At 50.3% G+C, this 15,849-nt stretch overlaps 1 protein-coding gene across 1 annotated transcript; it reads right to left on the bottom strand.

The window, feature by feature from the left end:
• Positions 1-8,381: 8,381 nt before the first annotated feature.
• TINCR (TINCR ubiquitin domain containing) lies at positions 8,382-15,533 on the bottom strand. The gene is made up of 2 exons (XM_079328501.1): positions 14,855-15,533; positions 8,382-8,421 (listed from the first exon to the last, which is right to left on the bottom strand). Exons 1-2 carry the CDS (start codon positions 15,241-15,243, stop codon positions 8,418-8,420), a joined length of 393 nt encoding a protein of 130 aa, XP_079184627.1. The 5' UTR covers positions 15,244-15,533; the 3' UTR covers positions 8,382-8,417.
• Positions 15,534-15,849: the final 316 nt, after the last annotated feature.

Genomic DNA, 15,849 nt, shown 5'->3' with positions numbered 1-15,849 from the left:
CTGGGACTGGGCTGAGCCCCAGCTCCTCCTCATTAACGCTCTCTGCTTCCAGGCTCACGCATGCCAACTTCCCTGGCACGGGTGGAACAGGCTGAGGCACATGGCAAACTGTCAGGGAGGCTGTGCTAACGAGCAGGCTGGGGCTGCTGCCTGAGCCAGCACCACCCTGGCTGTGGGTATTCATTTGTACCATGGCTGTGGGTATTCATTTGTACTATGGCTGTGGGTATTCATTTGTGCCCTGGCTGTGGGTATTCATTTGTACCATGGCTGTGGGTATTCATTTGTACTATGGCTGTGGGTATTCATTTATACCCTGGCTGTGGGTATTCATTTGTGCCATGGCTGTGGGTATTCATTTGTGCCATGGCTGTGGGTATTCATTTGTGCCATGGCTGTGGATATTCATTTGTACCCTGGCTGTGGGTATTCATTTGTGCCATGGCTGTGGGTATTCATTTGTACCCTGGCTGTGGGTGTTTATTTCTACCCTGGCTGTGGGTGTTTATTTCTACCCTGGCTGTGGATTTTTATTCCAGGTGATGCTGTCAAGGACAGAAACAAGACAGCAAGACCTTGCATTCCACACAGGGTCTGCAGCTGTGAGAAAGCTCTCACAAGTCAGGCAGAGCTCACCTGCAGGAGTCACAGAATCACAGAATGGTTTGGGTTTGAAGGCTTCTTAAAGATCATTCAGTTCCAAGCACCTGCCATGGGCTCTCCCCAGACCAGGTTGCTCAGGGCCCCATCCAATCTGGCCCTGAACACAGGCTTAGGAATAAGCCTAAGCAAAAGCCAGCCATAGTAGTCACAGGTCTTTCAAAAGCCTCTGTTTCATTAGAGAGCCTTTAATAGCTTTATAAAATCAGGGAAGTGTTTGTTTTATCAGTTTCCAGATGGGAACGTGAGGGCTCAGAGGGCGAGTGATGCTGTGGCTGAGATCCTCAGAGCATCTCCAGTGAAACACCTGCACATCAGAGCAACCACAGGCAGGGACACCTGTGAAAATCCTGAGGATCACACAGAAAATCAGTCACAGGGAAACAGAAAAGCAAAGACTGCTGACCACACAGCTCCCTCAGCTCTCCTCCCCACGAGGCTGATTTCAGGCTCTGTGGTACTCAGGCATTAGGCTTAGCCAGTCTCTTTTCAGAAAAAGCAAACAGTTACCCAACTTTCAGAAAACTCTTTACCTTTGATACAGTCCCCATAACTTATTAGCATGATTGCCTCAAGATTTGCATTTGAATACTGGCTTTGCCCCTCCCAGAATCCCATTGACTTAGGACTTTCGTTTGTGTGTCTTCTTCTCCTCCTCCTGTTTTAATTAAGATGCATTTTACTAATTATCTGAAGAGAAACAGGAGCACAGATTAAAACCTGAATTAAGTAAGAAGCTGGGGTACACAGGAATCAAGGGCTGAGGTGCTGTGCTCTGGCTCAGATATTGTGTTTTTCCAGTGATTTTCTCTCATGGAGTCACATTTCTTGCTCAGGCATTAATTAACCCTCTTGCTTTCCCATGAAAAGCACCCACAGGTTCCCAGGTTCCCCTGCACAGGAACTTGCATGTGGAAACAGGGTGTGACACAATTCCCTAATAATCAGATTCCCTGTTAGTTCCACCAGGGAGGGTTTTGGCTGCCTGAAGACAGCAAGAGTGAAAGAATTACAACATTTTGCAGATCTACTGAAGGGTGAATCCTGTGCCTCCTAGGAAACTGCTGGCCCTTGCTAGGGCTGGTGGGAGGGCAAAGAATTTGCCTTTGGGATTTCCCTCCTTTGGGGAAATCAGACTGGTTCTGTTAAGATCTGTCCCCCTTGAGCTCAATCCTGCTGCTCTGAAGTGTGAACACACAGGAGCAGGAGCAAGTTTAAGTGACTCTAAACCCAAGATCAGTACTTCATATTCATCATTTAGATTCTGCAAATGCTAGTGAGAGCAAGGCTTATTTGCTGGTGCCTGTTTGCAGGGGTTTATTTGTTTGAAAAGGCTGATCAGCCTTCAGGATGCAGAGGCAACTGCTTAAATATAAAGGAAAAGAGAAAATGTTCAGACGAGGTGGCTTGGTTTGAGTTTGGATGTCAGTGTGCTGCCAACTGACAAATGCTGAGCCACAGTCTGGTGTAAATCCAGATGAATTCCACTAGAATCAACAGACTTCCTTCCAATTTATTCTGATGTAATAGAGAGCATGATATTTCCATTCAGATTTACATTAGATTTGTTTCCTGTTTTCCATAATTCAGTCAGTTTCCATTGTGTACAAAAGCAGCCTGCGCCAGATCTTGATCTTATTTGCATCAGATGAAAACAGTTGTTTCAAACAGAGCTACGTTGAATTTATAATTGCATAAATAAGAGCAGAATCTGATCTATTCCAGGAGAGAATTTCCCAGGGCGTTGCTGTGTGAGAACACTCCTGCTGTGGTTATCAGGGGCTTTGCCGTTGATTTCAATGGAGAAATTTCACCTAAGTCCTGGACTAAGCTTGAGCTGCTTTGCACACCCAAGGTCCACAAGTCCCTGTTTCCTCCAGCTAGCCAATGAGCCAGCAGCTCCATCACCCTCTGAGCTGACAAACAAACCCCGTGGATGGGAAGAGCCCAGCCCTGCCTGGCAGAAATCCTCCTCCAAAGACAGACTGGCCCTGACAGATTTCATTTGTCGCACACATTATTCATAACCAAAGAGCTCCATGTTGACTTTGCTTCCTGCTGAGTTTCCTCCCTCAAGGCCCCTCTGACTGCCCTTGCTGCACTGTAATTGCAGATTTAGGAGCAGTGCAGTTATTCCCTGGCAGACACGACTGCCAGTGTAGATTGGGTTATTAGTGATAGCCAATAAGAGAGTTATTCCCAGCAATGTGTAATCAAGTGGATTTACTCCTCCCCATTGAAGCTGCTCATTTCACTGCTAGCAGAAAAATAAGGCCATTTAAAGTCATTTGTGGTAGTTGCAAAGGCTTTTCTGAGTAGGTACACAAGTCATGTTGCCATGGCTCCTAGGAAGACTTTGAGCTCAGCCATCCCTCTGCCTCCACCCTCCCCCTGGCTCCTTTCCTGAGCTCTGGACAGGCTCTGCTCCCTCAGGTGACCTGCTCTGCTCTCTCAGGTGACCTCACAGCACTGAGCTCCTGCCTGCAGCTCCCTGAGCAGACATCCCAGCAGCTCTCAGGGGTGAGGAAACATTCAGCTTCGCTCTTTGTTACCCATGGCCTGGGGAAATGCAAAGCAGATCTGCAGTAAAAGCAGCTGTATCAACAAAATATCACTTTACATGGCAGTGACTTGCCATTTGAAATGAAAACATACCTCTGCCATTTGACTTTTCAAGCTCCTGTGTGTTTAATTCCACAGAATATTTAGATTCCTTTACGAATCTAAATATTTCTCTTCATTTACAATATTTAGCCCCAAACATGGGGGAAACAGTGACAAGAACAACTGCAATGACACCGGTGACAGCATCACAATCACAAGGCCAGGATTAGGAGCACATTATGCAGCAGATTGGAATTTCAGCATCTCTGCTTGTCTCTCACGTCTCTCAGCCCCTGTGCAGAGCCTGGCAATCACCCCGTGGGCTTGGCCTGTAGCTGATGAAACAGAGCCTGGAGAAAACACGGCAATCCTGGAATTTGCAGAGTGGGTGGGATCTGCCTGCCGGGTTTGCACACTCGCTCTGGGCTGCAGGGCCTGAAGGCAGCCCCACAGCAGGCTGTGCCTGTGGAACACACACACACACACACAGAGATTCTCCCCTCCTGATCCTCCTGAGAGAGCAGCAGCCCCACAGCGGGCTGTGCCTGTGGAACACACACACACACACAGATTCTCCCCTCCTGATCCCCCAGAGAGCGGCAGAGCTGAAGTCATCGTGCCATAACAAAGGCTGGCATAGCTGCTTCTTTGGGATTTTGTTCCCCACGGCTTTTATTCCACTGTGCCATTTGCATTACAACTGGATCCTAATGGTCCGTTTGAGCTGGCAAAGAGCATTCAGGTACAGATCATAACAAGTGAGGCAGAACAGGGGTGTCACAGAATAGGTACCACCAGGCAGAGGCAGCCTTGCTGTGCCCCAGAGCTCTGGCTGATTAAACAGCAGAGCAGCACTGCCTGGAATAACAGGAGCCCAAAAACCCAGTCCAGAGCAAGTCTGCTGAAACAAAGCAAAAAATCCCTTTGACTGCTGCTTCCTGACAGCCTGGAATGTCTGAGGCAGTGCCTGACAGCAGCACTGAGCTGAGATGGTGCCACTGTCCTTGCAGAAGGGACACCTGGAATGACACACCTGGAGGGGACACACCTGGAGGGGACACACCTGGAATGACACACCTGGAATGACACACCTGGAGGGGACACACCTGGAGGGGACACACCTAGAGGGGACACACCTGGAATGACACACCTGGAGGGGACACACCTAGAGGGGACACACCTGGAATGACACACCTGGAGGGGACACACCTGGAGGGGACACACCTGGAATGACACACCTGGAATGACACACCTGGAGGGGACACACCTGGAGGGGACACACCTAGAGGGGACACACCTGGAATGACACACCTGGAGGGGACACACCTAGAGGGGACACACCTGGAATGACACACCTGGAGGGGACACACCTGGAGGGGACACACCTGGAATGACACACCTGGAATGACACACCTGGAGGGGACACACCTGGAGGGGACACACCTGGAGGGGACACACCTGGAGGGGACACACCTGGAATGACACACCTGGAATGACACACCTGGAGGTGACACACCTGGAGGGGACACACCTGGAGGGGACACACCTGGAGGGGACACTCAGGGCTCTGGGGGGAGCAAGGAGCCCCTGCCAGGCTCTGCTGGTCCCTGGCCCAAAGGGCCCCAGCAGTGCCAGGGCTGGGGCTGAGCCCCTTGCAGGAGACACCTCCAGGCGGGGATGGCACAGGCTGGGAGCACAAGGTGACAGAGCTGTGCCCTGGGCTGGAGAGTGTCTGCAAGTGCTTCTGGGGAGGGAAATCCATCCTGAGGAGCCTCAGAGGAGAGGGACACGTTGCTCGAGAGGCTGGCACCTCAGCACTGTGCTGAATTTTCTGCATGTGGAAAAACCATGGTATTCCCAGGACTGACAGTGCAGGCTCATTGATTAGGAGGCAGGGCAGGAAATTAAATGAGGCAGGTGAATTAAAGCCAGACTCACAAGCTGCATCTGTTTCTCCATTCCGTCTGGATACAACACTGATGTAACCTTAAAAAAGTAAATTTAGCAAGGAAAGCTGCCAGGCTGAGGGCCCTGCAAAGTGAAGCATTTGATGCATTGGTGTCTCAGGTACAGGAGGAGCACACAGGAGCCACGGGAACGTGCCCCAGGCTGAGCAGGCTGCTGGAGCCCAAGGAGCCCAGAGCAGCTGCTGGAAGGGCTCAGCTCTGAGCTGAGCTGGGGCCACACTGCAGTCTCTGCACAGCCCCTGGTGCCCCCAGCAGAAGCAGCCCAGCGAGCAGCCACAGATTCTCCATCCTGCAATCCCCTCTGGACCTTCCAGGGCTGCTCCTTGCCCTTGTCCACACCTGTGTTCACAGACAAGGGAAACATCCATTGCACAGCAGTTCTTTCTGTCAGCATCTTTTCTGGTGTCCGTGCAGCTCCCCACACCACCCCAGTTGATTGAGTCTTTCAGATATCCCCAAGCTGCAAAAAGCTTTCCGGAACTGCCCAGAGCTGCCAGCTACAGGCAGGAGGTGTTGGAATGGACCCTGGCCCTAATCCACCTCAGGTCAGCTTGCCTCCTGCAGAAAGGCAAAACTCCAAAGAGCCTGGCTGGCTTTGAAGGACCTAGAAAAGCAAGGAGAGACAGGACATCTCAAATAAAATACTTGTTTTCCCCCTAGATGTGTCCAGAAGAGGATTTGAAGCATCCCTGTATCATTTGGTGATCCCAAGAAATGAAGATTTGCATGGTTCTATTAGCAAAGCATTAAACAAATCTCCTGCAGGAAACACCACAATAAACAGGCAAACAAAGGAAAAAACAGCCAGTTCTTGTTCCTCAGAGCACAGTCCCTGTTCTCAAGTGTCTTGCATTGGATTGTGGCATAGAGGAAAAAAGCAGAAATACCTCAAATAGATGCAGTTATTTTTACCTCTTTTTATGCTGGTCCTGTGGCTCTTTCTAGATGGTTTGTGGGTTTTTTCCTGCTTTTTCCCATGTGATAAGATGCATCATTTGAAGGACAGCAACCGAACCAGTTCTTCCTGCTCTAAAGAAAGGCAACTGCACTTAGAATAAAAGATTGTCAGGCAGATTTGAAGTGTCAATCAAAGCCTATCTCTGAAAAAAACATTAGTCCAGGCAGCTCCCCACACCAGCCCAGTTAATTCAGTCTTTCCAGACATCCCCCTGAGCTGCAGAAAGGCAGAGCTGGCAGGAGGTGTTAGAGCAGACCCTGGCCAGCTTGCCTTGAGCAGAGCAAGGGACTGTGATTATCCAGTCCAGGGATGCAAATTCTGTCTCCCATGATTGCTTTGTGCAAAACTGTACCTTTTACTAGAGCAGGGGCACTCTGTTGCTCAGTGTGTCCCATCTCCAGTGGCACACATCCCCTTCAGTATTATTATTCCAATTTTAATTATTATTTATGGCCACACCCAGAGCAGTGTGAGGCACTTTCCAAGCACTCAGCAAAGCACTGGCTCTTCTCCAAGGAATTCACTATTCCAGGACAGAAGGACACACAGGCATGGTCAAGTGGCAGAGCTGCTGACCCAAGAGCAGCAGCTCTCCACAAGGCCCTGTCTTGGTGGGAAACTCACATTCCTCCTTCCCACGCTTGGTCCCATCCCACTCTTTGCCCATCCCAGTTGCTTGGACTGAAAGGTGTTCAGCTCTGACTGTGTTCATGGTTTTGTCTTAGAATCTCTTTCTGTGCAAGGTCTAAGTATGTTCTTGGGGGGAATAGTTTTGTTCTTCGGTAAAATTAAAATGAAAAATTCTGTTTTCCATAGCATTCTGTCAAATGCTTGTGTTGGAAAAAAAGAATCCAATGTTTTCTCATGGAAAAAAAAAAAAAAAAAAAAAAAAAAAAAGCAGAAAATGCAGATTTAGGGCATTTGGTAAGAGCTGCCAGTCACTGGAATTTTCTGGGGAAGGTACTGTAGAGATTAGTGAAACATCCATTCTTTTCCTGAAAATAAGTTTGAACCTAAAAAACAAATTGTTCTGTGAGTAAGAAACAGGTGAAACCCGTTCTTCCTCTGATTTGTATTACAACTGCTTTTTATTTCTTCCTTTCTTGGTGCTCCTGTCTTCCTGCAATATCCTCAGGGCACCCAATGCCCTCCAGACCTTCCCAGCAAAACCCTTGGCTGTTCCAGAAGCTTCTGGCTCTGCAGGGAAGGGGTGGCAAGTGCAAGGCTGGTTTGAAGGGGGCAGGAACTGACTGACCATTCATATTTCAGTGCCAACTGCTCACCTGGCTGCTGCATCCCAAAATAGGCAGGGAGCAAGAGGTGTAATTACCTTTCCTTCAACAGAATATTAACTTGAATGTCTCTCTTCTATCCAGCTGCTGTTTGTTGATAAAAACTGCAGTTATCTTGGGTCTGTGAGACCTCTCTCTTCCGTCACACCGGGCTGGCTCAGGTCAGCTGGGTCAGGAGCTGCTGGAGCAGGGCAGGGCAGGCACCAGACACAGAGAGAGCACTCAGGGAGGCTCAGTGCCTTACCAGCCCTGGCTCCAAAATGGTTTTGCTGTAACTGTGGGTCCCTGAGGGGGCTGCTGTAGCACAGACCAAGCAGCTCCTGTCCTTTGGGCACACAGAGACTCGCCAGGCTCCAGGACTGTCTGCAGGGCACTGATCACTCATTTGCTGTACAGAGCCTGTGACCTGGAAATGGGGCTCCACTGTACAAAACTGCTCTGAAGCCCAGACAGTGCATGGCCTGAGTCATTTAGAGCTGGATGGACAGCCTGAAAGGGGGAAAACAATTATCTCACACTTGTAGGAAAAGAAAAGCCAAGAGCAGCAACTTACTGCAGAACCTGAGAAGGAGTCAGAAGCAGGCAGGGCTGTCCTGTGTCCCCATGGACATGGACACAGGCCCCTGAGCAAAGTCCTCCTCAGCTCCATGGCCAGGCAGAAATGCCCTTTCCTGGCTGTTTCACTGGTCCATTCCTCAGGAGCTGAGTCAGTCTTACTCCACATGGTGTGCTGATGGGGAAACACTATTTGTTGTTTCCTTTGGGTTAATTATTCATGGGCAGCATGCTGGGAACCCTTGGAGCTGCTGTCTGCACAGTCCTTGCAGGAGGGACTTACCAGCCCTGGTGGCCAGGCTGCCTCCCCAGGCAGCTCTGTCCATCCTCAGCCCCCATCACACTCCCCGTCTCTCATGGCTCTGGCTCTGCTCTTCGGCATTACCTGAATAAGGAAGAGGACAATTCTTGGAGCACTGTAGAGATGCAATCAAAAATGGCATTTGAGCAAGCAGGCAGTGACCCTGACATGAGGAGGATGTAAACCTCATCCTCTGACTGCTTTTGTTCCTCAGTCACACTGGATAACTCAGAATAAGCCACTTGCAGGGTTTCAAACCTGTTTATCCATCCACAGAAGATGCCTTCACCCTCCTTCAGATAATTCGCAACTTTTTCTCACAAGTAAGGCTCTTCCTCTTTAGTACCTGCTCCTGGAAATCCATTTTTCATCTTAGAACAAGGGTGGTCTGTAGCTTCAGGAGCACTTTGAGAATGTTTGCAGCAAGACAGAGCTTGAATTGCTTTCAACCCATTCACCCTCAGGCATCAGCACTAAATGGAGGCTTTCTGGGGTTGTGGGTCCATCCACATTTTGTGACAGGGGTCCAGACCCTCCATAGAAGGCCTAAACTTAGCAAAAGTCGAATTATTTTTTAAGTTACTCCTCTGAAAACCCTTAGAAATCACCCAGTGCTATCCCCTGTGGTCTCCAGAACAGAGCCTAAAGCTTTCCAAGTTTGTAGAGATCCCTCTCCAGGGCTGGGGTTTGCTTGGAGAGCTCATTGCCCACCTTGGACTGTACCTGAGGCTCTCACTGCCCACAGCAACTCTACCAGCAGCCAGCCTACCCAGGTGAGCCAGCAGCAAATCTTTCACCAGGTCTTAGAGAATTTCAGAGTCTATGGGGTGGGAGTTTTTGCTGTGTTCTAGCAAAGGATCAGTCTAGTGAGGCTGGTATCAGTCACTGGTTGGGTTTTCTGTAAAACCCAGAACTGGATTCATATTTCAGCACTTTCTTCTTCACTTGAAATTTCAGGGCATCTTGATAGCCAAGGGCTTTCTGTAAGTCCACCCTGTAGCACATCTGTTCTATAAAACACCATAACACAGGAGGGGGGATTCATCCCAACTGGGCAAAACCCTCACCTGATATAAATCAGCACAACTACAGAGAAGTCCAGGAAGCTGGGCCACATCACACCAGGAAGAACCTACTTTGGAATGTTCTTCCCATTCATTAATTCCTTGCCTAGAGCCAAGACAGACCCCCAGGGGACACATTAGCTCAGTTTCATCTACTGCAATCCCATGCAACTGCACAGGGAGGAATTCAAATCCCACAGACCACATTCTGCATCGATGCAACCCCGTGTTTTTGTTAAATGAGCTTCTTGGGCTGAACAATAAGTAAATGAGATAAATACAGGTGTGACTGTCTGGCCTGTGTGCTGTGAGGTGTCAGCAGAGGAAACTGCACCAGTGCTTTCAGAGCCTAAAAATCACTTAACTGAGTCCAGCAGCAGAGAGCTTGGCCATGAGTAATCCACACCAACACCATCCTCAGCCACTGAGATGCAGTCAGCCCCAGCTGGCTGCTACCTCAGTAACACATCTCTACAGGATGTTTTTAAGCCAGTATTATTTATCTGCTAGGTGAAGCGGACCTGTTAGGGCCATACCAGGTCAGCATATGTCTAAGCATGTACTGAAGAACTCAATTAGTTCTCCCTGAGAAGAGAGACTCGCAGTGCTATGTGAAGGATCGTCATCCTGTGCGAGATGCCTGGAGCCTGCTGCTGGACTCAGCTTCACAGGCAAGGCTGTGAAAGTTGGATGGGGGTGAAGAGTCTCCCCCTCCATGCTGAGGAGCAATTACAGGAGCAGGAGGGTCAGTGAAAAGGGCAGGAATCACAACCCCCCCCTGAAACTCAGAGTGAAGAGCTTACTTCAGGTCTGAGCTTTCACGGTCTAACTCTAAAGGTCCTACTCCTATTTTTTTGTTTGTTTGTTTTTGTTTTTGTTCCTACAGGTCCAACATCACCTGCTGTGCTTGGTGACTGTGCCCCAGGCAGTTCCAGTGCCAGAGGGCAGGGGGACAGGACGTGATGGGAGTGGCAGAGAGCCACTGCCAGTGCCTGTCAGTGGTCCTTGTGTCATCTCAGCATCAAACAGAGGCAGGAGTTTGGCATCAGCTAAACTGGACCTTGTGCCATCGTTTTCATTTAGTTCTAAAAATTCAGGCATTGTAAACTGAATGTCAAGAAGGGAATGCAATGGGCTCCCTGAGGATAGATGGATTTGTTATTCTGGCAGGAGGTAAAATATCCACACTTGAGTGGATGGAGCTTTGGAAAACCAGACTGAGCAGCCCTTGAAGAACAAAACAGGTTCCCAAGCATGTCAAAGCTGCTACAAGGACTGGCACACACCAGGGACACTGGCTGGATTGCAGGAGAGGGAGGAAACTGGACAGGCTGATTTTGACCTAGGAGTGGCTACAATACACACGGTGGGACCTTGGTGTGCTCTTGGAGCTTCAGGAGCTGTTCCTGGATGAGTTGTTATGGTAACTGAGCTAATGCCTGAGATGGATGCTTTCAGGTGGCTCCAGGCCAGAAAATCAACACCAATAGATTCCAGATAATAGACTTCTGCTGAACTCAGTGCTGGTGTCTACTTTATTTAACCTATTCACCAATGACTTCCTGAACTCCATTCTCCAGGAAAGCCATGTATGATGAGAAAAGCTGCCTGGTCTCAATGAACCACAGCTTCCAAAAGGCTGAGGGGACCCAAGTCCTGTGGCTGAGTCTGTGCCTGTAAATCAAACATGCCTGGGACATTCTCCTGCATTCAGAGGACAGCTGGCACAGAATGGCCAAGGTTTTCCTATTAAATTCTTACTCTCCAAACCTGCATGGACATATCCAGGCATCCCATAAGGAGCAGCCCGTGGCCCATGCTGGCTCCTGAAATGCACCTGGACTGAGCCAAAAATTGCAGTGTAATGCTCCATCACTGTGACAGAGAGAAGTCAAGGCACTGCTTAATTTATCAGCACAGATCTTGCCTGGGTGACTGCTAGAGGAGACTGCACAGGGCAGGAGCCTGGAACCAAGAGCAGGGCTCTGTCCATGTGATACACCAGACACAGATCCAGCTGGAACTGTCCATGCCTAGGAATGGGCAGGGACAGACACACTGGGCACATTTAGGGATCGCTCTGGATCAGCCACTGACACCCTCCAGCTGAAACAGCTCACAGGCTGAGTCCTGGATTCACCAGTTCAAGGCAATCTTCCTCCATCTCTCACTGAACACCAAAACACAGCCAACAACTGACCAGCAAGGAGCAGCTACCTCCATATGTCCAGCTCTGCTCTCACTGCCCAGCTCTGCCCAGCTCTGCTCTCACTGCCCAGCTCTGCCCAGCTCTGCCCAGCTCTGCTCTCTGCCCAGCTCTGCCCTCTCTGCCCAGCTCTGCCCAGCTCTGCTCTCTCTGCCCAGCTCTGCCCTCTCTGCCCAGCTCTGCCCAGCTCTGCCCAGCTCTGCTCTCTGCCCAGCTCTGCCCTCTCTGCCCAGCTCTGCCCTCTCTGCCCAGCTCTGCCCAGCTCTGCTCTCTGCCCAGCTCTGCCCTCTCTGCCCAGCTCTGCCCTCTCTGCCCAGCTCTGCCCTCTCTGCACCATGCATGGCCCTGTTGGTTGGTGCTCCCCAGCACACAGCCTGCAAAGAGCTTCCAGCCCACACAAGTGGGGAAGAGCTGAGCCAGTTTCAGAACTGCCACGTCACCACAGAGCAGCTCTGGGCTCGGGCCCTGCGCCGCCTCCAGAGCTGACAAACGGGTTCTGCTGCCCGTGCCAGGGCTGCTCCTGCCCTGGGACAGCTCGCTGCATGGGTGGGTGCTGCTGCAGCCAGACTGGGCGCTGAGCTGCCCATGCCAGCACCCACTGCTGCTCCCCTGCTCGGCACTCAGCACCACCAGCTGGCCCGTGGCCACTGAGCCGGGCACTCCTCTGCTTGCTCGTGCCCATTCCAACTCTTGCTTTGCTTGTTTTACCCACTGACAAACCATGTTATTGCAATATGTCACTCTCTAGGGCAGAAACTGTTGTTCTGCAAGTTCTCTGCTCAGCCCCTACTGCAACAGAATTGCAATTTCAGTCAGCACAGCAGTAATGTGATTAACAGGCTCTGCACGAAGGGGAATTGCATCCTAGGTGGATGTGGTATTTGCAGTTCTGGCCAGCCCATGTGTTTTCCCAGGGCGAGAGGTCATGTTGACTGATCTCCAAAATGGCTTGCTCTAACTTTTAAACATTAAGGTCCAAATAAATGTTCAGCATTAGCTGGTATGCTGATGCCATTCCTGCCAAGCTGCCGCCTTAAGTGAATTTTTATGACTAAGTTACAAACCCCAGAAAATACGAGCAAGAAGTGGAAATGCTGACTCGGCTTTTGCTAAATGCCAATTATCTACAAAGGCATTAAGAGGGGAGGGGTAGATGAAAAATAGGGTCATTTTCATGTTTTCTCTGGTTCAAAGCAAACTGTCCCGTGAGCCCATTGTAGGAACACACAGCATGCAGAGTGACCATTAATATTTATAGGCATGACAGTGAGCTGCAGACCTTGGCAATCCCAGCAACTTCCCTCTTGGAATTAATAACACTCTGTTTGGCTGGTACCACAGTACAAAAGAGTAAGAAGGAGACATTAAGATTTTTAGAGAGAACTGAAAAAGTAGATGCTTGCCCCTGAGGGAGGGGGTCCATACTTCACCGAGTTGGTGAAACACTCAAACCAACTCTGAAACCCTCAGGACTGAGGGCCAAATGCAACACTCTTTTCACTATCCTCTCTGCTCCTGTGGCTCCAGGCACTCCCAACAGTGCATAGGCTACTCTTGTTGTAGTCCCCACGGTTATTCACTGTTGCCCAGTTGATACAGACCAGTGTATTTCCAAAGACACTATTAGATTTATAATACCTGGATTTATAATATTTAAAGATCTGCCTGAGTAACCTGAAGACTCAAATGGGTGCTGTAATCTCAGTTACAATGCAGCCTTCTCCAGCTCTCTATTTCCCTAAGTCCCAGTGGCAGCAAGAGACAGGCATCTGAAATCCTCTAAACCTCTCTGTGCTGGAGACCTGGCAAGGAGCTGAGTCAGTCCTGCCCCCAGCCCAGGACTGGCCCACGCAGGGCAGTGACTGCCCAGCCAACCTGAGCACACCTCAGAAACACCCAGGGAACCATCCTGCCACAGCTCACCCCAGAACTTCAGAGAAATGTGTCCCCAGAATCTGGGCATTTACACACCACAGAAAACCCTTTGGGAGTGGGTGAAGCAGGCACGACTTCAGGATGTGCACTCCATCAAATCAGACCCTCCAAACCCTTTTTTACTCTCAAAAATTTCAGACTGCAAAAATTAGGAAAATAAATAATGGAAACAACAAAAAATAGAAGCACTTCTGCCGTTAAAAACCAGGTGAAAAGGAGGAGCTGAGCCAAGTTAATCAGAGAACTGAAATGAGATGTTGGAGAAAGAGGCCGTGGGTGACTTGGGGTTTGCAGTTAGTTGAGTGATGTGAAATCTCTTGTGTCTGGCAGAGCTCTGAAAGGAAACGCTTTATTAAATCTTCTTTGTGTGAGATTTCAAGCTGTCTCTGGATTGGAAAATAGAACCATTCCAGTATGTGGGATATAATCAGGAACTGAAGTCTTTAGTGCAGGGTTTTCTGCAGAGGAAACTCTGACCAGCATAGACACATAACTCAGAGGGCTCAGGACTGAGAAAGATGAATTAGACACCACATACCCACAACATACCTCTTCTACCCAGTATCCCCAAAATGCTTCACAGAATTCATCATGCTGACAGCAACAACTGGGCATTAGGAAAGGCAGTGCAGGTGGGCATAAATTCACCACACCGAATCCAAACTGTCCTGTGGGCCAGTGAGTCTGAGGTCCATGATCTCAGCTTTCATCCCCCAGAACAGCACTTGCCATGATTGATCTCCAGGCACTGGCTCTCCTGGGACTCTCCTGTCTCCCACTCTGCTCTTACGCTATTTTCTGCTGTGATTCAAACACATTTTGGGAGCTGCAGCCTCTTGCCATCCCTGTCCAGCATTGCTTTGCTGGCGGCTCACAGCTCTTCTCCTGTCACAGCAGGACTGTGCCACCCCCAAACACCTGCAGAAAGTATTTACTACAAAGAAGTGGGGAGACACAGGCACAAGAGAAAAGGACAAGTGAGAGGTTCCCAGAACGCTCTCCCAAGTCGCACAATCTCCCCTTTTTCCTGCCATTCTCTCCCTCTGTGCTTGGCCACATACCCAGGAAAAGGAGACCTGACCAGAGACAGGACAGGAAGCAGCAAGCAGATTTCCTCCTCTGAACTGCTTATTTCACAGCAGAGCAGGTCTGGATATGAACAGCCTGGAGCCCGAGTTCCGTGGAAATGGCAGGGTTTGAGTTCCTGGTGTGCATCCTGCAAACCCCGATGAGAAAGGGGCCCAAGGGGCTGAGACGCACCGAGCACTCCCCTCCTCTGCAGTGCCCCCCGGCAGACGAGCTCCTCGCCTACCTTTGATTGCTGACGAGGAGGAGGACAGAACCATTCTGGATATTGGCTTCCTTGAGAGTCTGGTGCTCCTCGAGCTGCCTGGAGTTGTAATAAAAAGTCTTCTTCCAGGACGTGACGCCCTCCCGCACCAGGAGGGCGCGCAGGTCCATCACCGTGTCCCTGGGCCGGACGGTCAGCGGCAGCAGCAGGTCCTCCTCAGCCAGGTGCACCTTGATGTGGAACCTCTTCCAGCGGGACAGGCTCCTGCGCAGCGTGTCCATCGCGCCCGGCTCGGCTCGGCTCGGCTCAGCATCCAGCCGGCTCGGCACGGCAGGGATGTGGCTCTGGAGAGGCTGCAAACAGCTCCAAACCCCCAGCCAAACCTGTTCCTCCCACTTGCCACGCTGCATGCTTCACATTCCAGGGAAGAGCTCACCTGGCTCCACGAGCCTGCTGGCTGGGAAACATCTCCATGAATCATTTCCACACACCCCTAAACCCCATCATAATTACAGTGTCTTCACGAGGTACTCTTCATTCCAGTGGCTTGAAGAGGACTCTTAAAGCTGGATCTCCACAGACATTAGAAACGTGGGTGCATGTGAGAAATGAATGGGCTTAGCCACCTCATGTCTCCTGCTCCAAAAAGCTGCCAGCTGGGGAGATCAGGCAAAGCAGGCATTTAGCAACCTCACAGCTATTTAACGTGACCACTTTAATGAAGAGGAGTACAGCTGCATAGAGACAAATTCCTCACGGAGGAGAGCCACAGCACCCTGATGAGATGGAGCCCGGCTGTGTGAGCACCTCTGATCCCTGCAGTGCAAATTCCCTCAGGAGATGTGCACAGCTACTGTTCACAAACCATCTGGGACCCTCCAGAGGGGGCGGCGTTCATTCACTCCTCATCATCCCCTCAGATCTCTGCTATTGACTCACAGGAGCCCCTCGATGGTTCCAGCACTCCTCTCCCTTCGCGATCCTAATTGCCTAATTGGGCTGATTGCATCCTGTGC

The sequence above is a fragment of the Erithacus rubecula genome (assembly GCF_903797595.1).
Source record: "Erithacus rubecula genome assembly, chromosome: 28".
Classification (NCBI taxonomy): domain Eukaryota; kingdom Metazoa; phylum Chordata; class Aves; order Passeriformes; family Muscicapidae; genus Erithacus; species Erithacus rubecula.
Note: the sequence above shows the minus strand (reverse complement) of the source record. Positions and strands in the feature narration are given on the sequence as shown.